This window comes from Penicillium canescens (assembly GCF_028828765.1).
Source record: "Penicillium canescens strain IBT 15451 chromosome Unknown utg000008l_segment0_segment0, whole genome shotgun sequence".
NCBI classification, from domain to species: Eukaryota; Fungi; Ascomycota; class Eurotiomycetes; order Eurotiales; family Aspergillaceae; genus Penicillium; species Penicillium canescens.
The window spans coordinates 496,104-520,158 of NW_026703970.1; the positions used below are offsets into that span (position 1 = coordinate 496,104).

Genomic DNA, 24,055 nt, shown 5'->3' on the forward strand with positions numbered 1-24,055 from the left:
CTAAGACTCAAACCTACCTACCCATTGGTTGGATTTTCATAGGTGGGTTGAGGTTTTGGTGATGCAAAACCCCATAACCCCAATAAATACTCCTTTCTCACAGGGATGACGTACCTCTGACTCTTCCTCACATGAAGCATTTACTGTCACCACTCACAAAGTACTTTTCTACTTATCAACTCTCTAACGATACTAAACGCAAAAGACAAAAGAGGACGATGACGGGCATTTTCACCCGTTCTAATTTCTCTGCTGACGGGATCCCAGATTTGGAAGGGCAAGTGGCTGTGGTGACGGTATGGCTGCTTGACTCTCTGATCCATCAATTACCTGGTATTAACTAATGTAATTCTTCAGGGTGGTCAGTCAGGCATCGGTAAAGGTAAGGCTTATCTTGCTGGGATATAATTCGAGTATCCAAAGGGTCTTACCAAGATCGGCTAGAGATAACCGCCCAACTTTTGCTCCATGGAATCAAACAGGTCATTATCGTTGCTAGAAGCGAGGACAAGTTCAATACTGCGCGCGAAGATTGGAGTCATCGAGATGGAATTATCTGTGGTGAACAGGATGTTCGGGTACAGTTTGTTCCATGCGATTTAGGGGATATCACCGATGTTCGAGCTGCCGCAGAGAAAATAAAAAAGAAGACAGACCGTGTCCATATTTTGTTATGCAATGCAGGTAGGTTCGCAACTACAAAATTCTCGGCTATTTCGATGACGAGTATCCAATCCAAGGACTTGGAGTTCCATACGAATACAAACTTTCACCACAGGGTATCGACCGAGTCTTTGCCACCAACTGCGTCGGTCACCAGGTACTCGTTACTCTGCTCCTCCCCTTGCTAAAAGCAGCGGTTATAACTGCCAACAACGGCGTACGTATTGTTGTTACCAGCTCATCTTTGCATAGTGTATGTCAGGGGGTTGATATCGACTTACTGTCCTCTCCGTCACGCGTGAAATGGCCCGCTTTATTTGATGGGGTGTGGCGATACGGTCGGTCGAAGCTTGCGAACATTCTTTTCTCCAAAGAACTCAGCCGCCGACTCCTACAAGACTCTGATCCGGCCAGCAAGAGAATCTATGTCAACTCGTTTTTCCCAGGTAACATCGTCACGGATCAGTGGGCATCCTGGGATTCGTACTTTGGCGCTCTGATCGGCTCATTGATACGCGTTGCGGGTTCCTTCTTCGGCCAAACTCTGGAGCAGGGCGCTGCCACAGCTATATACCTCGCTGCAAGCGATGATGTGAGCAAGAACGATTTTCGCGGTCGGTACTTCATACCAGTTGCTATGCCCTGCGATCCGAGTCCGATAGGGAAGAATACGACATTGGGTCGGGATCTTTGGGTATATTCTACCGAAGCCTCACAGCCATAGTTGGTAACTTTGAGTTTCACTTAGGACTGGATCGATGGCCAAATGACCGAGACGCTGGGACTGAACTGGCGAACTGCGATATTGCAAAAGGAGCCGAAAGCTCCTGCGGGTCTCCAAGGTCTAGCTGTCGACTCCGCCTAATCTTCTCTTTCCTTTATCTTCATGCCGCAGTTGATTGAAATGTTATCATTCGAGCGTCCCTTGGGAGGTCCTAATGAGCGAAGGGTAAATGTTCGGAACGCCCTTTATCTCTCATTTGCTGCGCTTCACGTCTTATCATGTCTGGGGTAGGTGCCGGCCACCGAGTAATACGGGACAGGGTTGTATGATTGAGAATGGCTTGTGTAGATATACCAGTTGTAGTGACAGAACAATGCGAGTATATAGACAGAACAATGCGAGTATGTAGAGGACAGAACTGTTCTTGTTAGCAGATGATACAGTTGGCAGTTATTGCAGGTGCATGCACTCACCTATGCATTCGCCCGAAGAAGAAACCGGAACTGTATGACTCCACTGTCCACGATTTATTCACGGAGACCGTAGCCATGAAATTGTAGGACTCCCATTTCATCCCAGGGCTTTTGTATGCAGCTGCAACTACACCTCCATATAGAGCGGAAGGCCATGGTAGTCCCTCAAAAGGTAGTTGCATGTAGCGACCGCTGGCTCGGCTTAGCGCTTAAATCCTGGTCGCGTACAACAATACCTCCATTAGATGGCTCCGACAAATACTTCTGAAAATGACATGTGGCGAGCACGTCTTAGCGTACGTTGGAGCGAGCTTATCGATGGACATATTACCATCAACATAAGAGCCAAAAAAAAAAATCCAATAAAGGGGTTTCTAGGGCTTCAAAATCATGTAATTAAACGGCTAGGTGCCGCAGCAAATTTGTTTTAAATCGACATCGTTGCTGGAATTCTGCAAACCCTGCTAGGATCGTCGAGCTGTTGGGACGAGCGTCGTTCTGTAGCGCCTCTGTCATTTTGCTGTACGATCTGTTCATAATAGCCCAATGACAAACTCGTTGTTGAAATGGAAATATGGGGTCTAACACATGTCAGCTTGTATCAAGGTGCTGGGCCACATAAAATTTAGCTCGACTTTGGTCTGATGTTATCTACGGAGCTGTCTTCGTTAGTGGTTGACGATAACGGTCAGGTGACGTCAAGCGGCAGATTACAAACACACTGTATATAAAATGGCCACATTTGTTGAATTTCCTACTTACGTGATGCAGGAGTGAGGAAGTCTCGCCTATGCTTAGGTTCTATCTATTCATCAGGTGTTTGCTGGATTAGTCTAGTTATTTTAGGCTTTCAAGTCAAGAATGCAAATTCTTGATTCGCAGGATATTGACATTCCGTAAAGTGTACAGCTAGGAATTATTTCAAACAATGGGCTGAGACTTTGCAGTATTGAACAATTGGAAATATTTTCTAGTTGAAACAACGGAGATCTCTCGGATACACAGCAGCGTCGGATACCTGGATCACCTCCGATGCCAGGAATCTTATTGATCGATAACCCCAATAGGCAGCATATTTCGTGAAAGGCTGCAACGCGATCGCCTGGCTTAAAGATTTATGAGCTTAGGCAACATAAGCGAAAGTAAACGACTCACTTTGAATTCAACCACGTTGGATCCGACTTTCTCAATAACTCCAGCAATATCGTCTCCCTGGTTCAGCCCCTGCTTGGCTTTAAGCATTATCTCTAGATCGCTTTCACTAGAAGTAACGATATCTAGGACCTTCTAATCCTTTAGATTTGACCCGGACACGACCACTTTGGTAAGAACTTAGTTATTGTTTGGCTTAGGGATACCACTATCCACGAGCTTTATACTTAGCCCTACCAAATTAATGACCTCTTTTATGTCTCTTTTTGGTTACCGTAAAGTCGAGGTTAAGGAAGTCGGAGGATAAATAGAAGAATTAAAATACAGACTAATATATATCTTATAACTTAGACTTAGTGGTGTATAAATAATACCTTGATTATTAATCTATATCTAGCTATGCTCTTACCTAGCTAAAGGATACCACACTATCTTCTTAATACCTAAGTACTGGGAATCTAGTAAGGCGCTTTTCACCGCTTACTACTTTGAAGAATGGTCTACAAAATATCTACCAATGATTTTGTGTCAATTTACCAGCACTTGGGATCCGTAGAACTACTACACAGGGGCTTGGGATGTTAAGAAATGCAAAGTTTCAATTAATGTAATCTAATTACAAAACGGATGTCCTGCTAGAAGCCACAAGAGTGATATAGTGGTAAGACTAAGAGATCAGTGTCCTGTGGGATGCTCAGGGAGAAACTGGCTTGGATGCCTCGCAGCATCGGCTCTGCGGATCACTCATCCGGTGTATGCAAATGTACCGGCAGCGGAATTGGTTGCCCAAATCCCGAGTGTGGTCAGGTCCGGACATGAGCGGGGAAGCTGTCGATGTGACGTTGAAATCCTGTATATGCAAATTAATCTGCGACATTGGACCGAGTCGCATACCCTGTTGGGTTAGTACAGTTTTCAAGGCTCGTAGTTGAAATGGCAAACAGTAAAATCGACCTCATGGCACGTAAAAGCTGATCTGGCTAGAGAGAGAATGATTGATGAGTTCTCTAGTAGAGACATTATTATGAGCCGCTATACCCCTTGGGAGGCCTGACAGCCTAAGTACCCCTGTCCTAACCAGAAGGAATCGTGGTGAAGTCGGACAGCCTAACCAATTGATAGTAACAGGTGACAGCATCGGACAGTCTAGTAACTGAGTAATGGATTTTTTTAATCCTTTCGCAATATTAGTACTAGCTCCTAATTTCATGCATATCATTGTGCGTGTTCAAAAAGCGTCCAAATACCTGCTTAAATGCTTCTTTAAATGCCCATTCAAATACTCAGTAAAGGAATTGTTTAGAGGCTCGTTTCAATGCTCGTTTAGATTCTTCATATGATCTATTGTCGCCTTGATAGCATTTCTCAAGGGCATATAAAAAAAATTCGATATTACAATTTGTCAGGGACGTGTCAGGATTTGAGCGCCTAGGGTATCAAGCCTCACTTGGGGTGAAGCTAGTTCTTGGTTGTAGTTTCCTGGCAGAGAATTCATCCTTCCTTTCTCTCTCCTCCAATAGAAATGATATATTTGCACTGCCTCCAATGTCTCCATACAGATTGCCACCATACTCAAACCCATAGCAGGTAAATGCACTCAGTGATAGCGCTAATAAAGATAAGTTGATTGATTGGTTTCTCAGGCGGGAGTGGAGATGGAAATAGGCCCGGCGATAAGAGTTGCCACCTATACACATGTACTATGTAAGACTAGGCCCATTTTAATTGTCTAGTTGCAAGCATACTGTGGGTGTCTACAACTATAGGGTGTGGAAAACAGGGTTTCCCGTCCGCTCCGCCGTAGGGTCAGACCTTTGGCTAACAGGCTTGCTCGACACCTCTAACACAACAGAGCGAGTACAAGGGACTTTTAATCCCATTCTAGAGGAGCTAAGTGCAGACATGTTTTACCGGAATACAAAGACTGCCGACGCTATAAGTTAGACGACTTGCAAAACTTACTAGGCTTTTTTTATTCGGTAGTAATAGGGATCCAGGAAAATATCCAATTACACTAGAGCTAGTATTACATTAGCTGGTGGAGATACTAAATGCATGTTGGTGTGGACAAAGGGGAAAATTGGCCCTTTCTTCTTAAATTTTATGCACCCTGATGAGGCGGCCAATCGTGAGTTTATGCATCAGGCCCGCCGCGGATCGGGTCGGGGCGAAGGTCAGGAGGGGTTTCCGCCTGAATTAGCCTGAACATAATGCAGTGAGGATCCTTCAGAAAAAGCAAGATTGATCTCCGCCGAGGTTTTGCCGTTTACGTAAATGGACCCCTTACTGGACCCCTAAACGGCCCCCGATTGCCTAACCCTCGGAGGGAAGGCGTTGTACTTTTGTACCTTGTCTACGGAGTTCGCGAATACGGACTCGAGCAAAACTTCTACAAAATTGTGAGCTGTTTCTTTTTTAACCCAGGGGCCATGCAGTGTCAACTGATTAGATTCCTGCAATGTAACCTCAACCTAGGTGCCGGTCAATGGGAGCCGGTCAATGGCTTTGATGCATGGCTTCAGCTTACTAGGCGTCCAATTCCTAGACAATGCAATTTATCACCCATGTCACGGAGATAATCAGGATAAATTGTCCTTCCTGTCGAAGAGGTATAAATACATCAAGATACAACCTCCAGAAAGAAACTCATCCTCTTGAACATCAAGCCTTCCTGAATAATCAACAACTTCAACCAAACCACCTCGCTTCAATCAATCGTTCAAAATGAAGGTCACTGCTCTCCTCTGCACTCTTATGGCTGCCGCCACCGTCAGTGCTTCAGCATTCACCGACCCAAAGATTCTGGACGTCTGCGGTGCCGGCTATGGTGGCGACCAAAGGCGTACAAACAGCGGTTGCCAGGCCTCAAACGGAGACAGACACTTCTGCGGTTGTGACAGAACCGGCGTCGTAAGTTTAGCATACCAGGTTGAAATACCAGACCATGTTTGCTAACGTGTATTTCTGCGAAAAGGTTCAGTGCAAGGGTGGAAAGTGGACGGAGATTCAAGATTGCCACAGTGGCACTTGCCACGGTACCAACGATGGTGGAGCCGTCTGCTAGATGGGAGCAACGAGTGTATTGACAATCGCACTGGGATGAAGGTTTGGCCAACTTTCCACCGGAACGAATAGGAGCACTTTGAACGATTCAACATCAACCGATTTACTTGCCTTTTTCTGGACATATGTTCAACGCCTGGTTCGAACCAACTTGTTACTCGTCGCTCGTTATTCGTGGTTTTGCTTACATGAAAACAAAGATGGAGGTCATCAAATACTGTGGAGTACCCATATTATTCCTGTTGCTTCTTACATGATTCGTGAATTCAAGACAACTATCTGTATTCTGCCTTTCTCCCAGACCTGATGAAGTAGTTCATGGCCGCAAGAGAAGAGCAACGTTACTTTAGTCCCGAATCAAAATCTTGTTAAATATCAATTGATAGCAGTGCTGTGTACACTAACTGCCTTTTTGTGTTGAAGGAAAGATAAGACAGAGAGGGAGTCGACACCAGCCGGGCGAGCCATTTTGCATCATGCCTCGTCATGAAAATTTTCAAGGTCTCCCGATCTTACCACTTTTCAAATACATCCTTAGTCTCCAAGGGATTCGGAATTAACTCACAAGCTTCACTGTGGCAACTCCACTGGCCGTAGTGAAGTGCGAAATGCCGGCATTAGGATTCGATACCTTAGCCACGGCTTCTCGGCCATCTTCCATAGTCATGAGGAAACGCTTTATTGTACATGCATCGAGAAAATTCTCAACAGAAATGCGTCGCGCCGCGCCGATTGGCTCGGCTGCCACACTTGCCGGTTGCTGAAACCGAATCTGACCTCTCGGTCCGGAAGATTCAGCGGCCACGCGTGAATTTGAAGGAATAATTTGTATCCCAATCTAATTGGTATAAGTTATACGTTGGGTCATGCACAAATGGGGAAGCTTACCTGTCTGAGTCCCCAAGGACGGAACCTTGACTCTGGGATAGCGACCGAGCTTTCGTGATCGAGCGACATTTTATTGCTTCCACGTTGGCTTCATTAGTCGAATATGGCGCCACATATGCGCAATTGGGGTTCAAGGCATATTTAATGAGATCGAATGCCTCCGTTGATTCTTGACAGGAAGCGCGTCGCACCTGATCACGCGGTAGGGTATAAGACATTCTCAGGAAAACAATAATTGAATACCAAAAATCATGACATAAAAGGAAGATAAATATGGGAAATTTACAAACGATATGGCGTTTTCATGCTATGGTACAAGATCAAGCTTTGATCGGTAGTTGATCTTAATGACCACCCCTTTCCACCATCGACTGGCTAAGTATATACTATCCGGTTTGGACAGGAGAGACGGCACCCAATGAAAGTATAGACCTTGTAGCCGGCTCACTTAAATTGTCATAAATGATATGCACGAACTTGGAAAAGAAAAGACAATGCCCTCGGTCATAGGTATATCGGTAGTGTATATGTTTGAACAATTTAAGCAAAATAGACTCAAAATTTACATCAGTGGCGTGATACCATTAGTGGGGAGCGACATGTCTAGTTATACATATGTCGACCCCAGGTCTTGGCGGGGAAAGGTTGTTATCATGTACCTTGTCAGCCGTGAAGCCAAAGGTGGGGGTTATGGTGTTTAGTTGGCGAGCAAGCCCACCCTCCGCAAGTTTCTCACTTCTTTGACCTTATTTTATGTTCAGTAGTCCCTCGGCTCCTCCTTACATTACCACCGGCACTTATCGTGACTTTGCTTACAATAGTGGGACAATATCCTCTCTCTCATATCTGTTACACGCCGTCACACTGAATGAAGTTCAACACAAAGAGGACTGACCATGTCTTTACCTGACTTGCGTGTCATGAAAAGAAGGCGACTTGGACGTGCATCAACTAGACAGTCGAAGGCGAGCAAAGCTCGCTCCTGTGAGGCTTGCCGGCGATTGAAAACACGATGTGAGACGAACGGTTCTGATCGATGTCATCGCTGTGATGTTCTCCGGTAAGAAACATTCCCAGAAAATGTTTTATTGAATCAAATCTCTGAAGGCTTGTTCTACTTCGTTAGAATCGAATGCTCTTTCCAAGCCGTGACTAGCAACCATCATTCCTCAACTCCAAGGGAGCCTGCACCTACGATGAGCTCTAGTGATTATAATGCTCGGTGAGCTCTCTCATGGCTTATATCATGTTGATTCATATGCTTAACTCATAAATAAGGCTTCACGCTGTCGAAAGCACTCTAACGCAGCTACAAGCGTCGATATCCGCTAGCAGGACAAATATTTCCCAAGATAGACCCGAGGTAAGTAACATTAAATAATAATAAAGTCAATATAACTAATCTTCAACTTTAGAACCTCTCATGGAGTGCAGAACGAACGGCTCGTGATGCGCCCATGAGTCTAATTCAAGAAATCAGAGAGAATATCACCTATGAAAACCCATCCAACATCGAGGACTGTACGGAGGATATGATAATTAAGGGCATTGTCTCTGAAGATCTGACACAAACACTTCTTGAAGGGTATGCGGCGTCCCGTCAGTTACAATAATGTTTTAAAACGACATTAATTATTCAGTTTTTCGAAATTGTCAAGCCGTTGGCTATTCATGACTACAGACCCTGTTCAACTACGTACCAAGTCGCCACTCCTTTACGGAACTTGTCTTCTGGGTGGTCTTCATATAACGCCATCTTTGCATGGGTCGCAAACGCATCAGGCATTGTACCGCCATGTTCACGGACTCTTGGGGCAAACTCATCTATCTTCAGCTAGCTCGCTGGATACAATCCAGTCGATGTTAATCCTCTCTATGTGGGACTTGCGACCCACCCTAGGTCATGAGCACGGGAATTCATGGTTGCTGAGTGGAACAGCAGGCATGCGAGTTATGATGACGACTTCTTTTGAGCAACTTCTCAAGTCAAATAATAGCAATGGTGGCGAAGAATCCCGAGCACAGGAACTGATGCGCACATGGAACTTGATTTGTCTCTGCCAGTTACAGTGAGTTAGTCATGTATTTTGACCATTTTCTCTCTCTCTATTCGGTCTCTTTCGGCTTCCTCTTTCAAATTGAATATATCTTCGCAAAGCCTAATAGACACTCAGGTTTTCTGTCGGCTCCGGTCGTCCTCCGGTTATCTCCAGTCAGTACTTTGATAAATGTGCCAAAGCTCTTGACTTCTCATCGTATAGTGCACGCGATGAGCTTGTATTGGCTGGAGTAAGGCTGTATCGGGTTCTTTGGGGATTGATGAGTTCAAATGTGATTCAGAGGACGAGCGCTACTTGGCCCGAGATTGACAGCTTGAGAAAATCTCAAGAGAATATCTACAGTGAGTGTTCCATCCTTTTAAGCCAAACTGACCCTCATTTGTCTCTACCACAGAGCTTGACTCCTCCGAGCCCCTTCGCTTTGCATACTCCTGCGCCTATTTGATGCTAGCACGTCGGACGCTACAACACATGAATCACACCGAATCCGACAAATCTAGTAACCCTGAATTAGCATTTGAGGTATCCGCGCTTCCGTTCATTGAATGCTCAATTTATCACTCCATTCGAATTCTGAATCTTTTTCTATCCATGTCGGAATTGACCACCTACATCCACCCTGTCTACGAAAACCTACTATGCTCCTTCGCAATGGTGACATTAGCCGAGTTCGTCACTCATATAGCTGATGTTGGTCACACAATGCTTTTGATGGAGCAGGCCATTTCACATATCCAATGTGGGGGCAAGGCAGAGCCGGTGAGTCGATGGTGCCTTAATATCATAAAGCAACACGTTGCAGAGGGTAATGAGCCAGCTCATCTTGGACTGGCGGGGGCAAACAGAGTAGAAACATTTACCTCACAATCGGTTCAGGATTTACCGGAGTCTTGGGACGACAACGAGTGGAGTATCGAACAAGAATTTCCGTCACTTGAAGACATGCTCTTTGGAAATGTTATTTGAGAAGATTGCTATTGACAAAATTTGTTCATAAAGTCACTGGTTACCAACATAAATTGTGTATATAAGAGCGAAGAACCCCCCTCAATTCTGATGTCTCAATCTGATTCCCGCATGGCATTCCTTGGGTTTCTTAGAAAAGCCCTCATGGGATTCTATTGTCGGTTGATACAAAGCAAAGTCATATCGATGGAACAGAGTGCCAATAATCAATTGCAGCTCCATTATAGCAACATTTTGCCCAACGCACGCCCGAGGTCCATATGAAAATGGATTGAAAGCAATCTTTTGTCGGGGAGTCAAGTTTAACCAGCGATCAGGTTTGAACTCTTCAACATCATCACCCCAGATTTCTTTCATATGATGGATTGTATATGATGGGACTGAAAGAACTGTCCCAGGCGGGAAGTGAAAGCCGTCGAATTCGACACCTGGACTGCTATCAGCCACCAGGCGCGGTAGACCGATGGCCGAGGTAGAGTGGAGGCGCATCGCTTCGTCGATGCATCTTCGCAGGAAGGGAAGATCTTTGACCTGTGAGTAGTTTACAATATCTGCTTCGCAAACAATTGCTTGGTCGAGCTCTTCTTGTAACCGAGGCACTATAGTGTTTGGTGCATTGCGTTCTCCGTGAAGAATCCAGTAGAAGATACCGCAGGATGTGTTGGAGACTGTATCAGATCCAGCAATCAGCTGCGTCAGTGCCTCCGCAATGAGCTCATCCCGACCCATAGGTTGCCCACTAGCATCCTTGGCTTGTAGCAAGCGCGACAGAATATCATTGCGCGAATCAGCAATACCCTTTTCCACAGCATCCAATCGAGTTGCAACCGCGGCAACAGCAATCCCGGTGAGATTCTCCACGGCTGCGACTCCCTTTGTGAAAAATGGATCGGGGAGATACCTTGCCCATGGACGCAGTGCCGGGAGAAGACCGAGAGTTGAAGAGATCTCACCGCGTCGATTGATAGCCTCAACTGCCGAGGCGTACGAAATAGGCCCTCCCTCCACGAGTTGTGTCTCGGTCTCGTCTTTCCCCCGGTTGACCATGCCAAACGGAGAGCCAAATGCCAAGTCTCCGATGATGTCAAATGCAAGATAGCTAAACCAAGGCATCGCATTGAATCGACCGAAATTTTCCTTGTCAAGTTGAGGCCGAGAAGCCGCGATACGGTCCAATTGTACGACCCAACGCCGCAGATTATCCACCATGTGAGGCTCAAACGCCGCAACTGATCTTGGTGAAAAAGCATGGGAGATAATTTTTCGCTTGCGTGTATGCTCTGCTCGATCGCGTACGTTAAACATGCCCGGTGTTCGTGCGACAAATGCTTCATAGTAATAACTGGGAGTGTCTCGTTAATGACCATTGCGCTCAGCACATCTGGGTAATCTGACATACTCTTTCAAGAAACCGTTTCCGTGCCCGTAAACAATGTTTAGTGCAGATTCATCCGCAATAGACACATTATTGAACCCTATACGCACAACCTTGCCGTATTTTCGATGTGCTGAGTCCACCGCGGCGTATTTCTGGCCACGCCGGGCACTTAATCCAACCCAGATATTGCTAAATTTGGCAATAAATGGTCCGGGCACAAGGTATAAAGAACGATATGTCACAAAGTAGGGATATATGTAATAAACTGACAGCCATAATGGAATGGCCCCGGCAATGGTCCATGGAGAGAGCAGAAGATTCAAAAGAGCCATAGTGAAGAGGTCTGGTGAATTAAGATGAACAGTTTAAACAACAGAATAACTCCTCACATTCAACTTCATTCTGTGTGTTTAAATATATTCCATATGCACTGGACACTGTTGCTATCTCTCCGACGGAGGAGATGCAACACCGTCGGAGATGAGATAACAAGTCATAATTGGGGTGAGTTGGTCTGCAGTTGAGGTAGAACCCCGCTATCTAAATGTAAAATAAAGCAAACAAAAACCAAAAGCCACTCGAATATGCAATTTTCATGTTTATAGATGTGCCTCTTTGATCTCTTGGCCGTTTGGCGGCTGTAGGGCATTGTGGCCCCAGAAGTTCTCCTCACTCAGTGCTTCTTCTTCTACCGCCCAACAATAATTTCTATCTCATTACGATTGTGTCATCGTCATTGTAGCCTGATTTGTCGAGCACCAATCTGCACAATTCCCTAATTGAAATTCGATACAAGGCTATTAGCCCTGATTCTACAACGATTACAGGAAAAGAAAAGTCCAATATAAATCAGAGATTGGATATTTGCGTGTACTCCTTAAAAGATATGAACAGGAAATTCACAAGGGACCCTCAAAGACGGCCATGCGCCAACAGATCCCAGAAGATAACAAGAAAATTCCAACCCACAGATTCGCTTTTCGTCACATTCGTTTGCACAACATCAGGTCGCATCTTCTTAGCTAGAGGCGGAGGTGTAAGCAACACCGGCCTGGTTGAGAGCGCTGCCGGAGAGCAGATAGTTCTCAGCACACATGAAGTAAGAGTAGCGAGTGACACCGGTCTGCTGGTCGAGCCAAGGGATGACCTCGCTCAGGAAAGCAGCGGTGGTAGCCAGATCGGAGGAACCGTTGATATCAGCAGCGAGGGCGAACTCGGTGATCCAGACCTCGGAGAGGTTGTGGCTGCTAGCAGTGCTGATGGCCTCGGTGACGAAGGACTTGAACTCGTCGGCGGTGTTACCGTACCAGTGGACGGCCATGCCAGTGATGCCGCAGCTAGAGCAGGAGTCCAAGAAGGAGTTCATCCAGCTGAGACCCTGGCCATCATTGGTGGAGGAGCTCGTGGCGGGAGTGATGAGCTTGGCCTGGCCAGAGTAGGGGGTGATATAGGTCTGGTAGTAGTTGGCGGCATCCGAAGGGCTCATGTTGGCCTGGGAGGCCATATCGGGCTCGTTGAAGCCCAGGATGTACTTGCTACCGCTGGAGAGGACAGTCTGGATGGTGGTGACCCAGCCGCCGAAGTCCTTAGCACCCCAGAGCATGGGGACGAACTCGACATCGGTGGGCAGGGAGCCGGAGAGAGAACCAGCCCAGTTGTAGGCCCAGGAAATGGTGTTGCTGGAGCTCAGGGCAGACACGGTGGCGATGTCGTTGTAGGCAGCACCGCGCTTGCTAGAGGAGGTGCGCTTAGCCTGCTGCACGGGGGCGGCGATAGCGGAGGTGGCCACGAGGCCGGCAGTGAACAGCTTGGTAAAGGAGACCATTTTGAACACAGATGATAGTCACAAAGGAGTGGACTTAGTGGCAGGTATAGAGAATGAAAGAGAAACCTGTTCTCGTAAAGAATGTATGAAGCGTGAAGCTTAAGGAAAGTGAGGACTTCGACCGTGCACCGCACAGGACTGATAGACCAGAAAGCAAAGAATGAAGGACTGTGGATTTTGGAGAGAGAGAAGGACGAGAGAGGCGAGAATGGGGGTTTTAAATGCTTTCAGTGGCACAATGCATGTCAAAGTTACCATTCAATCCATCTGGCTGGGACGAAGGAGCCACACAATAGATTTCTTCAAGTGGAGTGGATGGGACAATTGCTATTGGATATTCGAGCGCCATGCGTGGTGGCTATTCATCATAACCATGAATTCCGTCAGGGCAAAAACCTCTCCATTCTCTCATTGGCAGTGCGGACCAGGGGGAGGCGAAGGAGGGCGGTCCAGTATGGGACGGTTGACAGCACAGGAACCACGGTGATTGGGTTGAACCGAGCGTTCTCTGCATTTCCAATGAAAATCAGCGTGCAGACGCCAGAAAGAGAGAGATTAGCATCTCGTCTTACTCCACAGCCAAGATCGTAGTCCACTTTCAGTCCACTCCACAATAGCCTGGACCGCGATGGAGTATCTATTACATCCATTGTCCGATTATTCAATTTTGGGGAGATGCCAGAGGTTACTTAGAAACTCCGTTAATGGTGACAAAGCGCCAGTGGACAATGGCGTCAACATGGGAGTCAATCATTGATTTACCCCTGACAGGAACAAAGTGAGAGATGAATAACATCACACTGAAGTGGAGAAGAGGAACCACGGATGCGCTTGCGTAGGCAGTGGACGTTCCCTGGTTCCTACTCAGGGCATCACATATGATTGGCTCTTCCGCACTACATCATAGCTGGATCCTTGACTAGCCAATCACAATGCTTTGTGCTTGATCTAACCCTAGGTACAATTAATGAAACAAACATTACACACTACACGCTAATTTTTGGGGTTACAATGTGCGTGTTCTAGCCCTAGAGGTATATTGAATAATGTCTCCATCGTAATGACAATGATCTATAACCGCCAGATCGCATTTCACATATGACACACCGACAGAAGCGCCACAATGGATCAATAGCAGCCACTCGGAGCGATCTGGGACGACTGCCGATCGACATGTTTCACTGAGACCCAGCCCTTTTCCCCTCCTGCCTGTTATCCAAGTGTGCCTCCTTGCTGGATCAACCGGGACCAGTTCCTACGTGATGGCCTTTTAAAACCACTAACCCCTCTTCAGCCCCTGCCGATCGCTAGAACCGACCCAGCAAGAGGGTAAAAACGGCGAGACAAGCCTTACCGGACTCTTTACCGGTGTTTCCTACCCGGTCCATCGCCTTCTAGCCTTCTGTGGAGTTCTAGCGTATTTTGGTGGTCTCCGCTATTCGCCAATTTGGAACAAACACTGGGCAATTGAAGGCGTGCAATTGTCCTTTTTGCCGGGCTTTGGTCTTGTGCCCCCGAGTTCTAATACGTCTTTGAATGGGGACTGAATGGTATTCCCCGTTTCCCGATAGGTTGGTGGGATTATTGAAGTACCGGTACAATGAAGTATCTATGGCATGGCAGATAGCATACCAAATCGCGAGTCTCAGATTAAAATCTCAAAGAATCGTGTACTCCCCGGATTTGCCTTTCTCCTTCGGTTTCCAGGATTTCCAGGGTTTCCAGGAACCCGATAGTGGCCACGAATTCGCCATGAGATCACAACTCTGTAACCCCGCTTCAGTCGGGCACTATTCCGAACAAATGCCGTGAGGTTCACAGGTGGCTCTGGTGCTTATCTAAAACACACCATAATTCTTTGTCCCTATACTCTGACCAGTCCACGTGGATGTAGACGTAGACAAAGGAACCCGGATGTCTAATTTGACCCCAATCAACCCTATGTTTTCCCGGAGTATTATTATCGAATTAACAACTCCGATAGAAAAAGAAAGCATAATGAGCCTACTGTAGCTGAGGTTGTCCTGGTTCTATTACAAACCAACGTGGCTCTTGACTCGCCTCCCACTAGCGCCCAGCCCACGTCATCCTGCTTCACTTCGAACACTTAGTAACTCCGGAAGTGAACGGAGACTGAGACTTACTGAGTATTTTCTCAATAATCGGTCGGCGACCCGTCGCCTCGGTGTTCTATTTACACTGTCCATTTGACATGTCCTCCAAAGTCCCTCCCAGGCCCGAATAGTTCCCGAGCTTGAAGACAAAGGCACTGGCACTATTGCGCACCATTTTTAGATTGGTTCCGCGCGGCCATGGGCTAACAGACGCCTAAGGCACCACCTTCCACGTCTTCGGGCAATATGAGTTTATTGCATATCTGTCTACGATACGAAGGCTTGGATAGGTCGTTGTCGTTGACTGATTCGAGACAATGCCAGCATGCTACCGCAATATGTGATTCCTTTGTCGCCCGGTCTTTGTCGCTGTTGCATGCTTTCGACGCAGTTTCTCGGTTCCTGAAACATGCTTCCGTCTATACATCATAAAATGAGGCCAATGAACGCTAGGTTGGTGGTAGACGTCGTTCCCGTCCTTGGTGCCTGGGTCTAGGCTGTTATGTGGCTGCCGCTGCCTGCGCCTGGTGTCTCCTGCATATTGGATATCTTCTAATTATAGGTCTTGGAAGGAGCCATCTTCTCATCTTCTAGCCATCTCCTTGCCAATCTCCAAAAATACCATCCTGCTCGGCTCCGCCGTAGGTTAGCTACTGATGGGATCTTTTGGGCTCGAATCCTCGGGCCGACGCTTCAATCAAATGTGGCATTGGTATAATTATTGACTCCTGAGCATCGTTCAAATAGTACCTACTCCCCGATCGACTTTCGGACAGTATAATGTCTTAAGCCCGGATTCTTCGTCCCTTGTCCCATATTCCGACGGCTACTGTTCATTCAACATCCTTGAGTTCATGTCCTAGTTGAAGCTCAACTCTCTCTTTTTCTCAAATATCAGATCTTCGTTTTAAAGAGTGATATCTCAGAATCTGTTCCGCTATACCCAGATCTGCACTTGGTGGTCCGCCATGTCAGTGTTCGCAATTGTAGTCCACCTCCTAACATTCAAGTATATCTATGCAAACAATGTCTCTGAGTCTCAACAACATAATTCAGGCCATTCCCCTTCTTCTCCACATGTATACTCTATGCCAACAAATACAATACCGCATTGAGCGAACATGGAAACATGGAACCTGAGTCTATCCCTCGCCCAATCAGAAATACTGCCCATAATCAACCCGCAATGGGAAAGCGGTGAATACCGATGATGTAAATTATTCCCTCTCCACATCATCATAGCTCGACCTGCATAGCTCCCTGCTACATCTCTCTCCACACTTTCTCAACATTCATTCACTTGGTACTCGGTAACAATGCTCTCTCGCACAGCCCCCAGAGCTCTGCTCGCAACCGTGCGCCCATCTATTCGCACAACAGCACCCACCAGCTCAGCGCTGCTCTCGCAAACCCGCACCCTTCGTCCCAACTCCGGGTCACAATTCTCACGCTCCTTCCAGTCTTCTCCAGTCATTTACAAGGGCATCCACCCTGAATCTGCAGACCCTCCTGCTCCCAACCCTCAATCTGCGCCCGTCGCGGGTGCCGCCGCCCATGTCACTGAGCCTACGCCGTTGACGGCTGAGGAGTACTATGAGTACTCAGAACATTATTTCAATGTGCTTCTAGCCGAGCTTGAGAAGTCACAGGAAGAGGGCTCGGATGTGGAGGCTGAGTATAGTGTATGTGTTCCCGTTGCGTTTACACAAATCTGTCTCCCGGATTTGTTTCCTATCTTTATTTCATCCACCCCTCTCTTTGCTCTTTATCACATTTCCGACTCTTAAATTAACATTGTCTGCTCCTCACCAGGCTGGTGTCCTCAACATCTCCGTCCCCGCAATCGGCACCTTCGTGCTGAACAAGCAACCACCCAACAAGCAAATCTGGCTCAGCTCCCCCATCTCCGGACCTAAGCGGTACGACTGGATCGTCGAAGGCGACTACATGCACGAGAAGCAGGATTCGCGGCCCTTCGCCAGTGGACAGTGGATTTACCTGCGTGATGGATCGAACCTGACTGAGCTGTTGAACTCGGAGTTGTCATTGCGTCTGCCCAAGGATATCTACAGCGAGGTTATTGAGTAAATTTCGCACTAGGCTCTGTTTTACCTAGAATATTAGCATCAAGATCAAGATAGGTGGGCTCTGTTCCACTTGTGTCTTTTGTTACATATTGTATGTCTAGTTGTTTAATGCGATTGCATTTGCGTCGTTGATTATGATTCCTTGTAGTAACTGAAGGTATTCAGGTATTCATTGGCCGATAAAAAGGACTCTGGAATATAGCAAGATATGTGTGTGAATAGTGGGTATCATTGATGAATGCAAAAGTCGGGTATAAAGCAGTCTTCTTCTGTTCACTCATAACCAAAAGACCGAGCGAAGTCACAGTATGTCCAGTTCCAAAGTGCAAACGAGATATTCAAAGCTTCCTTGTCTGAAACAGACAACCAAAAAGACCAAAAGACAGTCTCAGGTCGAGTATTGGAACCAAGTCTTGCCAAGTATATCCACACCCTCGAAGCAAGACTCGACTGAGACAAAGTCGACAGTATCCGAGTCAACGTCAGATATGCTATCATGGCCGGGAAGCTACAGACTAGGACGGGTCTGTCTGTTGTATCCATCTTCACTTTCGAGGAAATCGGTGTGCATGGGTGCACTAGGCGCAGGACGCAGAACAGCGGCGCAAAGACCATGTGTTCCCAATATTGAGGCGCAAGCGTTGGATTGGATAGATGTTGTAGCAGATGATACGCCAAGCACCATCCAAACCATAGTCAAGGATCAAAGGAGTGCTCGCAGGCGCCAAATGCCCAAAGTCGTTTGCGCCGAGAGGAACAACCTGCAAGCCGAGGGCAACCTCTCCAAGGTGCCAACTCGGTCGCCGGCGTTGCCTCCAAATCCTCCAGGTATATTCTGCATAAGTTCTCCTTCTCTTCGCGACTCTCGTAATTCATGCGCCAGCTCACGCATCAGCTTTAGGAAGATCGGCCTATAAACCGCCCACAATTAGCAAAAGCAACGCGAAACACAGAAAAGCAATAGAGTCATACCTCATCAAAGATAACCCTAATCATAAGACTACAACTCGGACAAACGCCAATATCCTCACCATCGCGCAAATCATCGATTGCGATCTCGAAGCGATCGCCACATGGACATGGATAAGTGTAGATCTGGAGGTTTGGATCGAAGGTCATATCCTCGATCTCGATCTCATCGTAGATGTTGAGTCCCTCGTCGGCCATGTTGGATGTGGGAAAGAATGAAGATGTGGCGAAGATAATACGGGATCTGGAGTAAATTCTACATTGACTCTTTTTGGTGGCGGACAGAAAAAGTTTGGGAGGTCATGTGATTCGGGGTTAAGGTGGGGTTAAGATTTGGTTGTAAGTTATACTTCGATGTTCATGTGTCTTCTATGGATATTTATTGCAGATTTAGGGCTTTTTGAAACTCGACATGGGTCAAAGACTTGAACTATAGCCTTGGATGGAAATTCGAACAGAATGGCACATGAAAAGGAACTCGCCGAAGAGGGAGAGTGTGCTTAGACTAAGTTTAAAGTAGCTTATTTCCAAACTAAATAGTCTTAATAGATACAAGCTGTAGAACCCTGCGCTAAGACCTGGCCTCCGAAGCCAATCAGGGTCCTCCCATGCACTATGTACACAACTCAGCTTTGGGTGTCACTTATGTACCTGCGCAACTACGCATCATTCGCCAAGCCGTGCGATTTCCATCTTTGTAGATTCCACTTCTCTTGCGAGTGCCCCATACCGGCGAGCAATCTCCGCTAAAGACCCTCCATCTGCAGGAATATCTCTAACTGACCCTGAGACCTCCACGTCTCCGTATGTTTCCAGCTCTTCAATCGCCATCTTGCGCCGATCCTCCAGACGCTCCTTCGTCTGCCGAAGATGTTGCTTGTACCGAGTAAGCGCAGCAATGGTTTCAGGTGTATAGATAGTAGCCGCGATTTCGAGTTTCATAACCCTGCAATTCACCCCGTTAGCAAATCCCAACTCGACAGCAGCTGAGAAAACAAAAGCGTAAAAAGCAAATCATAAGTAACGGCGAGACATACTCCAACTTCCCCTCAATGCCCTGCGCAACCGTAGCGAGATGATCCGCCTTGGCCCTAGTAGCCCGAGCCAAAGCCCCATGCTTCGCCCGCTCTAGAATCACAACCGTCCGCTCCAAAACCTTCGCGCGCACAGCAACAACACCAGCAGCCGTAGCAGCCATCTTCCGACGTGCCGCAGGCAACTCAGACAACTGTATGCGGCGCAGCGCGCGAACCCGACTGGCAAGTTGTTCCGAAAGAAGCGGGACAGGGGCCATAGAAGTCCGAACGCGACGGTCACGGGCTCGGGCGCGAGCATTATGGTTCAAACGTGATGAGGCAGACGTCCCTGGACCTGGATCTGGGTCCGTGGGAGAGTCCGCGGTCGCGGCTAGGGCGCGGAGATCATGGAGGGCTGATGAGAGCAGGGTGGTGAATGGGAGGATGAAGGCCGGGATGTTGGAGTAGAAGGCTTCGAAATCAGGGGCGAGGAGGGAGAGTGTTTCGTCTTGTTCTGTATTGTCTTCGGAGTCTGGTTTCGGGGTGTCGAGCTCGAGGGCGCGGCGGGGGGTTTCGAGGTAGAGGGTTATTATTGCGAGATTATCGTGGCACTGTGTGGGATTGTATTGTGAGATTCATTGTGTTATGTTTTGATGGGTTGTTTGGTGCCCGGGGCTGTACTGTACCGACCTCCGCGGGTAGGCCGCTGTCTGGGGCGAATGCTAGCTGGCGCAGTGTTCGCTCTTTGATTCGCTTCTTTGCATCTCGGGTTTGGCATTGCTTGAGGTCCTGGCAGGGAATGAGTGTTAGAGCTTTGGTTTCCTGGTGACACTCGTGTACGGATTTCCAGTGGCACGTTGGCGACTTACTTCTACAGCAGCTGTGCGCGCCGGAGTTGCGCTTTGAGCACGTGTAGAGCCATCTGGATCGAGGAGGTTCTTTGTTAGGTTTTCGTATAGTCGTTTGAATTGAGGATTGTGCTCAAGAATGGAGGGGTCGCAGGGAGGAATCATGTTGATGTTGCTGAGAAGGAGGTCCCCGCCGGAAGACACCCGCGCCAATTATAGAGCTACATTGAACATCTAGAATTAACTTATGCATACATTGGAGCTACATGAATTTACAAGGTAAAAGTACATATTCAGTTTGCATTTGCGCGTTTCTTTCGTAATCATACAAGATGAAGCTCGAAATCGAGTCTCGGGTCAACTCCCGTTTTCCACCTGCAACGTCGGAGAAAAGAAAAAAGGCGGCCTCGTCCACATAAGTGGAAAGACCATTTGGGAAGAAAATTGTGCACTTGGGCATAGGGAAGAAGTTCAATCGATCCAGTAAATGGAAACATGTTGGGCCAATCTTGAGCAATAGGTTCACAGGTAACAAAACCTTGCTGAGTCCAGGGTCTCAAAGTATGTACAGACGTTGTCGGTGGGTTGCATGGCAACTCACCAAACTCGGTGTGATTGAGAAAGAAAGGGGTAAATATCAGAAAAGCACAGGGGAAATCGACGCTTGGAACGCAAATCAACGAAAAGGGCCACCTTTGATGGGAAAGAATGGCAAGGTTCGACGGAGTATCTACTCCTCCTCGCTCTCTTCCTCGGAGGAGTCCGAGTCATCTTCGCTGCTTTCATTGTGTTCAACCGAAGGCATTGGCTCCGGGGAGTGGCCACCGCCACCCTGGAAGCGGGAAAGGTTGTTCTGGAGCATGTTGATCTGAGCCTCCTGCTCAAACTTGCTCATAGGCTTGTTCTTCTTGGGCTTGGGCTGCGCAACGGTGCTGCTGGCAGGAGTGTACTCCTCTTCGAGGTCATCCCCGAGACCAGCCACGTTCTTCTTGACGAAGGCAAGCAGCAGAAACAGGACGTTGTTAGGGAGCTCATCAATGTCTAGCTCAATCTCGGCTTCATTGGTACCCTGTAAAATGGATGGTTAAAACACGCCGTGAGTGTAAAAGTTCATATATGAAACTTACCTTGAGTTGAGGGACATTGTTCTGGATGAGCTGCAAGGCATCCTGCATCTTCTTGTCCGGAAGGCTACTGATACCCTGGGAGATGAGCTGCTTTTCGGCGTAGGTGACAGGGCGGGTCCGTTCGGGCTTAGAGCTCTTGCTCTTCTTGTCCCTCTTCCCGGAAGCGCTCTTCCGAGAATCCTTCTTAGATGACTTCGACTTTCCAGCCTTCTTGGACGACGGAGGGGTCTTCTTCTTCTTATTGGTAATAGCCTCAACCTGGCGGGACATCTCAGCAATCTGCTTCTGGAGCAAAGTGAGTTTCTCATCGTCTTCCTCGCTCTCTTCTGCATCTTCGTCACTGTCCTCATCAGAGTAGTCGCTGTTCTGCTCCGGGTGTGGTTCATGCGCATCGAGGTAGTCGGACTTCTGAGCCCACTTCTGGTTGAAAATCTCTTCGGCTCTCTGGCCACACACATAGGTGGGATCACCTGGAATGTTGAACCGGAAGCAATTCTTAAAGATGAGGCGAACATCGGTTTCAAACTCCTTGGCGTTCTCGTATTGACCAGTCTTCAGCTTGGACTGAACGGTAGACAGGTCCATTGGTTTTTTGATCACGCTGTGGTAGGTAGGGATGTTCAAAGCAACTGGGTCGACGGGATAGTAGAACGGCATGACCCAGTTGTAGTGCTTTTGCTTGTACAGCTCATCCACAACTTCCTGGCAGAAACGTAGCTCCCACTGGAACTTCTTCTTCTTGGGCTTGGTTGAGTATGGCAAATCGCGCTTCGGGGGGTGGATCGAACGCTTTGGGCGGCCATCAGGGTTTGAAGAATCACGACGAATGACAGGCAGTCCCTCCGGTCCCAGCGCAAAGGTCTGAGCCTGGGGAGAAGCAGCCTTGGTCGAGCTTCCCAACGAAGTCCGAGGCTCCCGGCGGGCGGCCGAGGTCTTCTCAGTGGGCTTTTTCGGCTTCTTTTCTTCCACATCTTCGGGCTTGGGGCAATTGGTCATGATCTTCTCAAAAGTCCCCTTCAGCTTGATACCCTCTTGAGTGACCAGGTGTTCAGGGCCGTTGAAGATGGTTGTGTTTTGGACCATGAGAGCAAAGTCGTCCAGGACAGCCTGGGGGGACGAATATTGGTTGGTCTTCAATTTCCTGTCCATAGTTTGCAGGTCCATGGGTTGAGTGATAATGGTGTGATACTGTGGAATGTTCAATTTGATAGGATCCACAGGCTCCCGGTAGAAGCGCGAGTCATGCAGACGCTTAAGGTTGGTGAGAGTCTTTGAGATAAATCTGTGTTGCATCTTGGTGAGTCCATCTTGGCCGGTGTAAGTACGAACTTGATGGTCGGTAGGGGCTTGGGTTTCAGTGGCTGGAGCGTGGAAGTCGGGGGCCTTGGACTCCACCGGTCCAGAGTCCTCGCCATCAACCTTGGTGCGCTTGGCAGCTGGCTCCTCACTGAGGTCCGCTTCACGTTGTCTGGAGATTTTGGAAGGAGACATCGGAGCTTCCGGAGCATCCCTCATCTCCTGGTCAGCGGCAGCCGGAGCTGGGAGAGATGGATGGGCGAGGTCTGGGGTAGGATGGTGAGGAAGTTCCGTCTTCACGGCAGTTGAGACACTCTGTGGGGTATCAACGGCCATTTTGTCACTCGCGCCATCAGCCGCTGCAATAGTGGTGGGCGCAGCAACTGGATCCTGTGGTGTGGGGGAAGCGGGCTTCTCGGTATCTGCGACAGCTGCGGAAGGAGGAGCTGTAGGAGCTGATTCCTGAGACTGTACTGAGTCCTTAGCACCGGTCTGCTGGGTCTCCACGGGAGTGGCAGATTCGGCAGCAGGTGTCTTGTCTTGGGTCACAGGCGGGGTCTGGTCGGCAGATGCAGGGGCGGGGGATTTAGGAGGGGATGCAGCGGTGCTTGTGCCGTTGGTAATCGATGGCGCGGGGCCGTGGCCATTCAGCGCAGGAGATTTGGCCTCGGGGTCGGCGGGGCTATCGGTTTTGAGAGCTACTGCATCTTGCACACTGCGCGCACGTCAGGTCAAGGTAACAAAGCCAATATTGAAACTAAAGAGCTTACCTGGTAGGTGCGACATCAGGCGCCGAAGGGCCAGTGGGCGACGGAGGGAGCTGTGGCTTGTCCTCCTTTGGGACAGGAGGGGCCTCGGGAGGCGGAGTCGCCATTGAGGTGGCGTGGGATGAAGGATATGGGGCGGCAAGTGAGATGGTAGGAAGTTGAAGAGGTGAGAGTCGCGTTGTTTGGAAAACGAGTGATCAACCGAATGCGCTCTCACACGTTAACCACGAGCGCGTCACGACTTGATAATATGATCAAACGTGACAAACTGAAATCGCGGTGATCGAGTATGGAGCTAAGAGACGGGAGATAGGAAGAGTGGAGAATGCGATCGGAGAGGAATTTATACTGCCAAGAAGGCGGTATGGGAAGAATCACGTGAGTCGAGAAAGGAAGAGTGCCTGAGGCCAAGTGAAAATAATTATGGAGTAATAAATAATAAAAAAAGAGGTTAAAAAAAAAGGGGGGTGACGCGAAGACGCGTTTGTTATGTTTGAGGAAGGGGGGCGGTCAGAGGAATAAAAATAGGAGAACCAGGAAGCAGAAAAATGCTCGGGGGAAGAATCCTTAAGTACAAACGGCCGCCTTGCTCTTGTCCTGCCAGTTCCACCAGCCACACTAGTCCGGATTCTCCAACCT

General features: G+C 48.1%; 11 protein-coding genes across 11 annotated transcripts; 4 read left to right on the plus strand and 7 right to left on the minus strand.

Annotated features, from left to right (window-relative positions):
- Positions 1-120: 120 nt before the first annotated feature.
- On the plus strand, positions 121-1,653 carry N7446_011061 (uncharacterized protein). The gene is made up of 5 exons (XM_058519803.1): positions 121-296; positions 358-382; positions 424-659; positions 689-1,357; positions 1,412-1,653. The coding sequence occupies exons 1-5, from the start codon at positions 132-134 to the stop codon at positions 1,526-1,528; spliced, it is 1,212 nt and encodes a 403-aa protein (XP_058367327.1). The 5' UTR covers positions 121-131; the 3' UTR covers positions 1,529-1,653.
- Positions 1,654-5,736: 4,083 nt separating this feature from the next.
- N7446_011062 (DUF1962 domain-containing protein) lies at positions 5,737-6,076 on the plus strand (the record flags this gene model as incomplete). The annotated part of the gene is made up of 2 exons (XM_058519804.1): positions 5,737-5,922; positions 5,987-6,076. The coding sequence occupies 2 exons, from the start codon at positions 5,737-5,739 to the stop codon at positions 6,074-6,076; spliced, it is 276 nt and encodes a 91-aa protein (XP_058367328.1).
- Positions 6,077-6,631: 555 nt separating this feature from the next.
- N7446_011063 (phosphotransferase enzyme family protein) lies at positions 6,632-7,032 on the minus strand (the record flags this gene model as incomplete). Its single annotated transcript, XM_058519805.1, has 2 exons — positions 6,632-6,913; positions 6,964-7,032. 2 exons carry the CDS (start codon positions 7,030-7,032, stop codon positions 6,632-6,634), a joined length of 351 nt encoding a protein of 116 aa, XP_058367329.1.
- A 972-nt stretch (positions 7,033-8,004) lies between these two features.
- Positions 8,005-10,068, plus strand: N7446_011064 (uncharacterized protein). Its single transcript, XM_058519806.1, has 7 exons — positions 8,005-8,023; positions 8,090-8,185; positions 8,242-8,326; positions 8,379-8,548; positions 8,604-9,032; positions 9,225-9,364; positions 9,418-10,068. The coding sequence occupies exons 2-7, from the start codon at positions 8,160-8,162 to the stop codon at positions 9,987-9,989; spliced, it is 1,422 nt and encodes a 473-aa protein (XP_058367330.1). The 5' UTR covers positions 8,005-8,023; positions 8,090-8,159; the 3' UTR covers positions 9,990-10,068.
- A 2-nt stretch (positions 10,069-10,070) lies between these two features.
- On the minus strand, positions 10,071-11,699 carry N7446_011065 (cytochrome P450; the record flags this gene model as incomplete). The annotated part of the gene is made up of 2 exons (XM_058519807.1): positions 10,071-11,331; positions 11,389-11,699. The coding sequence occupies 2 exons, from the start codon at positions 11,697-11,699 to the stop codon at positions 10,071-10,073; spliced, it is 1,572 nt and encodes a 523-aa protein (XP_058367331.1).
- Positions 11,700-12,385: 686 nt separating this feature from the next.
- On the minus strand, positions 12,386-13,192 carry N7446_011066 (glycoside hydrolase family 128 protein; the record flags this gene model as incomplete). Its single annotated transcript, XM_058519808.1, has 1 exon — positions 12,386-13,192. One exon carries the CDS (start codon positions 13,190-13,192, stop codon positions 12,386-12,388), a length of 807 nt encoding a protein of 268 aa, XP_058367332.1.
- Positions 13,193-16,622: 3,430 nt separating this feature from the next.
- Positions 16,623-17,394, plus strand: N7446_011067 (frataxin family protein; the record flags this gene model as incomplete). Its single annotated transcript, XM_058519809.1, has 2 exons — positions 16,623-16,988; positions 17,119-17,394. The coding sequence occupies 2 exons, from the start codon at positions 16,623-16,625 to the stop codon at positions 17,392-17,394; spliced, it is 642 nt and encodes a 213-aa protein (XP_058367333.1).
- Positions 17,395-17,901: 507 nt separating this feature from the next.
- N7446_011068 (uncharacterized protein) lies at positions 17,902-18,087 on the minus strand (the record flags this gene model as incomplete). The annotated part of the gene is made up of 1 exon (XM_058519810.1): positions 17,902-18,087. The coding sequence occupies one exon, from the start codon at positions 18,085-18,087 to the stop codon at positions 17,902-17,904; it is 186 nt and encodes a 61-aa protein (XP_058367334.1).
- Positions 18,088-18,100: 13 nt separating this feature from the next.
- dph3 (CSL family zinc fnger-containing protein) lies at positions 18,101-18,594 on the minus strand. The gene is made up of 2 exons (XM_058519811.1): positions 18,366-18,594; positions 18,101-18,304 (listed from the first exon to the last, which is right to left on the minus strand). The coding sequence occupies exons 1-2, from the start codon at positions 18,558-18,560 to the stop codon at positions 18,278-18,280; spliced, it is 222 nt and encodes a 73-aa protein (XP_058367335.1). The 5' UTR covers positions 18,561-18,594; the 3' UTR covers positions 18,101-18,277.
- Positions 18,595-19,028: 434 nt separating this feature from the next.
- On the minus strand, positions 19,029-20,391 carry N7446_011070 (uncharacterized protein; the record flags this gene model as incomplete). The annotated part of the gene is made up of 4 exons (XM_058519812.1): positions 19,029-19,308; positions 19,400-19,989; positions 20,069-20,167; positions 20,248-20,391. The coding sequence occupies 4 exons, from the start codon at positions 20,389-20,391 to the stop codon at positions 19,029-19,031; spliced, it is 1,113 nt and encodes a 370-aa protein (XP_058367336.1).
- A 565-nt stretch (positions 20,392-20,956) lies between these two features.
- On the minus strand, positions 20,957-23,523 carry N7446_011071 (putative transcription regulator BDF1; the record flags this gene model as incomplete). Its single annotated transcript, XM_058519813.1, has 3 exons — positions 20,957-21,295; positions 21,354-23,364; positions 23,420-23,523. The coding sequence occupies 3 exons, from the start codon at positions 23,521-23,523 to the stop codon at positions 20,957-20,959; spliced, it is 2,454 nt and encodes an 817-aa protein (XP_058367337.1).
- Positions 23,524-24,055: the final 532 nt, after the last annotated feature.